The sequence below is a fragment of the Puntigrus tetrazona genome, chromosome 12, assembly GCF_018831695.1.
Source record: "Puntigrus tetrazona isolate hp1 chromosome 12, ASM1883169v1, whole genome shotgun sequence".
Classification (NCBI taxonomy): domain Eukaryota; kingdom Metazoa; phylum Chordata; class Actinopteri; order Cypriniformes; family Cyprinidae; genus Puntigrus; species Puntigrus tetrazona.
The window spans coordinates 4,932,486-4,936,770 of NC_056710.1; the positions used below are offsets into that span (position 1 = coordinate 4,932,486).

General features: G+C 35.3%; 1 protein-coding gene across 2 annotated transcripts in view; it reads right to left on the reverse strand.

Annotated features, from left to right (window-relative positions):
* LOC122355389 (glutamate receptor ionotropic, delta-1-like) overlaps positions 1-4,285 on the reverse strand; it is a 125,303-nt gene that overhangs the window by 2,673 nt on the left and 118,345 nt on the right. Inside the window, exons 13-14 of one of the 2 annotated variants that reach the window (XM_043253608.1) lie at positions 3,852-4,212; positions 2,387-2,517 (exon numbers count right to left, since the gene is read on the reverse strand). In XM_043253608.1, the coding sequence (XP_043109543.1) occupies positions 3,852-4,212 (361 nt within the window). In that variant the 3' untranslated portion in view covers positions 2,387-2,517. Of the gene's footprint in view, positions 1-2,386; positions 2,518-3,851; positions 4,213-4,285 lie in introns of those variants that run through there. The other variant, XM_043253609.1, reaches the window with a different exon arrangement.

Below are 4,285 nucleotides of genomic sequence, written 5' to 3' on the forward strand. Positions count from 1 at the left end.
CCAAAAAAACACCACCAACAACAATGCTGTTTATATTGTATGTAAAAATATATGCTACATCCTGTGGTCAAATACTGTTGTATATGATTTTTTATTAAAAAAAATTAAATACCATAATTACTCTCTTGTACCACAATGCAAACCATAAACATGTTAAACTACTGAATTTGAAAATAATAATAAAAAAAAANGACAGATCCAAATTACATCTACATTAAACTGATATTATTATTATTATGATTATTATTATTAGTAGTAGTAGTAGCAGTAGCACTAGTAGCAGAAGTAACAGCAGCATAGGTTTATATGAATTTAGAAGACTTGAAATCCACCTGTTTGCAATATATTTATAATTAATTAATTAGCAATGATTATTGTTATTAATAAATTATTATTACTTTATTTATTTGCCTGTTACATATTTTATATTATTGGTTAGCTTTTAGTTAGGTGTGGACTTATGAGCTCACAAATAAATTGAACAAATAAAATAAATGTAGTAATTCAAAGCCAAAGTGGAGAGACCTAATTAGTCCATAGGTCTCATGTAATCTTCAATTCATTTTGAAGTTTTTTTTTTAATTATCTTGTTTTTTTTAACTATGCAGAAGAAATACAGGTTGGCTCCAGAGCCCATCACCGTTATAGTCAGCTGTTACACACCATTTGTTTAGATCTCACAGCATCCTCAGATATGTAGATTAATAAAGCTTTGCAGCATCAAATGCAAAGACACATTAGAGAGTAATGAAGTTTTAGGAAGGGATAGGTCATGAGTTAAGGCTGGAATTGTAAAGCAATTGCACTGGGTAAATTAGCCTGTCGTGTTAGGTTGAAGCAGACTACAAATATTTCCAAGGGGATACATGCTTTCACAAGTTTTCTCATTAGTTCAGTAATCCTTTTTTGTCTTAACTAATGAAGAGAGTTGGGATCAAATTAGTATAATGACATAGGATTTTTCAAACGAAATATATATAAATGTAGAGTCTTGCTGAAAAAAGTGAGCAAGGAAACGCAAAAAAAAGAAAAAAAGAAACTGAACTGAAAGAAATAACCTGAGTTCTCAGCTGCAAACACTCAATTATGTGTTTTTCCAAAACATGTCTGGTTTCTGTCAGACTACAGCCACCATTTCATTGATTCCAGTGAAGAGTTGCGTAGGTACTGCGACGACTTTAGACTCTTAAGGGATGCAATATTTTCAGATCTAATTAGTGCATTTGGATGTGCTGAAATATGCGTGACTGGGCATTATCTCTCTAACTGCAACGACTTCCAAACTAAATATGTGCACCAAGCCAGGAATTACCAATTTACTCCTCTTGTCCTATAAACAGCGCATCTATTCATTTAGTCATTTCACCATAATCAATCAACAGATGGTAAACTGTGACTTTTAAATCGTATCCGCAGTTTGAATGAAGTAAAAGAACACAGAGACCTAGCCTTATTATTGCAAACAGTTAACAGGTGGGGAAACTACCCAAACTCAGCTTTTATGTCAATCATCCTGATAATGAGCAGGTTAATTTTTAAACCTAAACCTGATCCTCAAGCTTTCCAATCATCTATGTGGAGAGTATGTATTTGCTTCAGGCCATGTAACAATTTCCAGCCAACTTTCTTGTTAGTGGATCTTGATAAGAATCTAAATAGTTCTGAAATGTAAATTTGAGTCCTATTCACATTGTGATATTATGATTTTTCTGTAAGTTACACAGGAGGAGAAAAAAGTCATCCAGGGCATCCTACTGATGCTATTTGCAGTGACATTTATCCTTGTGGAATCATGTTGCTTCGTTTATTATCATGTATGCCACTAAGCAAGCACTTGACTGAATTTGATGCATCCTCGCCTTTGTTTGAAGGTATGCAAATGCACCATGCATCATTTTTCATTCAACACAATTATGACATTTCTTTATTGTTTAGTCATTTAAATTATGAGGCGATTACATAAATGTGGATCACTGATTCATGAAAGATATCCACACTAATTAAATAATCACTGCCACAACTAGGGGAACTCTTATTGAAATATATTTCATAATCATGTTGCAATAGCTTAATGTCTCAACAAATAAATGCCACCAATCAAGGTGCAGGAGTGTTCTTAACGCTGATTTTGATTGAACTGGAAATCATTGATGTGGTAATATGGTAATTGTTCAAATAAATAAAGAAATGAATAAATAATGCAGGAAAAACAGAGATGTCATTCTAAACCCAACACAATTTGGAAGATGAATCTGCTAAATGAGGCAACTAAAACACAAAATAAAGAAATCAATAAATCTTTAATGTTAGATGGCTTCTACATCCGGTCCAGTTAATTCCCAGCCAATCAAAAAAGAGGCCTACAATTCTATTCTGACCTGTGTCAATAGCTTCTGCTTCATCCCAGTCTCTTTCTCTGTCTGTCCAAATGTCCTTGCTCCCCTCCGATGAAGCAGTAGCAATATCATTATATGTCAATGGACCAGAAACCCTTGCCAGTCTGTAATCCTTAGTAACCTGCATAAGATCATAAACAAATGAAGAATAAATGTAAAATAGAAAATATAGAGATAAATAAATAAATCCATAAAACTTGTCCACATTGACATATAATTGCAACAGGATGTCACACAGTAAATTACTAGGGATTATTGACTGTTCGGGCTTCGAGTTATGTTTTTTGGGGTGGCTCATTTAGTTATTTATTTATTCTTTTAAAGAATAGCTGAGCAGACAGAATCATGCAAGCACCCAATTTGCGCACACTTTAGTTTACGGATCCACATCAACCCTGGTCCAGTCTATAACATGCAGTTTCATTGGCAGTGGATGAAGATTTAGGAAGGCTTATTAAAGAGGTTATTAAGCAAAGCAGTTATTCTGATATTTAGAAGTAGATAACTTAGACACTTAATTGCATCATGAAAGACAATTACGGCATAAATTGTTGTTTAAAACATTAAATGGGACAAAGAATAAATAAATTATATGACCGTTGCAGGGTTGCCAAAGATCTAAGAAAATTTCTGGTATAGAATACTGGAAAAACATTTGTATTATTTTTTCACTGCCAAGGTGCAAGTTGCTCTGAGAAATTTTGCATTTGAGATATTTTTCCCAGCTGAAAATGTCTGATAATCATTTGGATAATATAAAAAAAAATTGTAGTATGATTTAGCCTCCTTAGAGACTTTCAGAATGAAAATGTGCATACTATTTGTCGGATTCAAAGAAAAAATGTAATTGGTGGAATATAATAACTCTGTTCACACTTCAAGGCATGTCTCAATGTAAAAGCTCATCCAGAAGTAAGATTAGATACCTTATTTTGATCAAAATGGAAAGCATTAATGCATTTGTTGTTTAGAGAAAATACATTTCTAAATGCAGTGCAATGAGCTCAAGTTAAAAAAACAAACAAAAAAATGTATTATCCAAGATAGTGCTGAATATGCATTCAATACTGAAGGTGTCAAATAAAATATCTTGTGTACTATGCATTTTTGGAGCATCACATTTTAACTTGCCACTATGTTAACTGTAATATTGTAATTGAGCTCACAGACTAGAACTATAAAGGTTGCTGTCTATGTGGTGAGGTGCCATTTCAGTGAGAATGCTACCTTGAAAGATAGTTGCCTATGTAAACAGCACACAGCAATTCACCGTGTTCTGAAAAAGAGCTGTTGTGTTCTAAAATGGTCTACAATCACTGCTTATTGGTAAATGTGACATTCTAAATTGTAAAGCCTGCTTCATCAAGGGCACCGTTGCACACCCCAAGCACAAAGAAAATTGTGTTGTTATGTTAAATAGGCGGGGGGACCAATTTTGATTTCATCAGGGCACACCTATAACTGTGTGTACTGGAGCTCGACTAAATCGGGGCTCGCGTCTGCTGCGGGATCCTTAAAGTAGAGTGTGGCAGTGTCCTCTCTCTGCTCTGTCTTCCGCGCCCTGAGCTCGGTCACCTCTTTGGGCTGCTCTTGCCGGCAGCGATTGCTGTTCCACCACATTTCCAGGGCGGCCACCAGACAGGCCAACAGGAGCCCCGCTGCTAGGATGCAGAAAACGCCGGCGAAGCTATGGAGCTTGAGCGACCGACCATCAGGTTGGACATTACTGTGGCTGTTGAGGTCACAACGGCCAGTCCGAGGCCACCACTTCTGTTTTAAGACATCCAGGTCTCCTTTCTCCTGCAACTCCAGAATCCTGCAAAGGATGACATAAAATGTGCTTATTTAATGTGTTTTACATATGGTTGCTTCCATTCTATATATATATA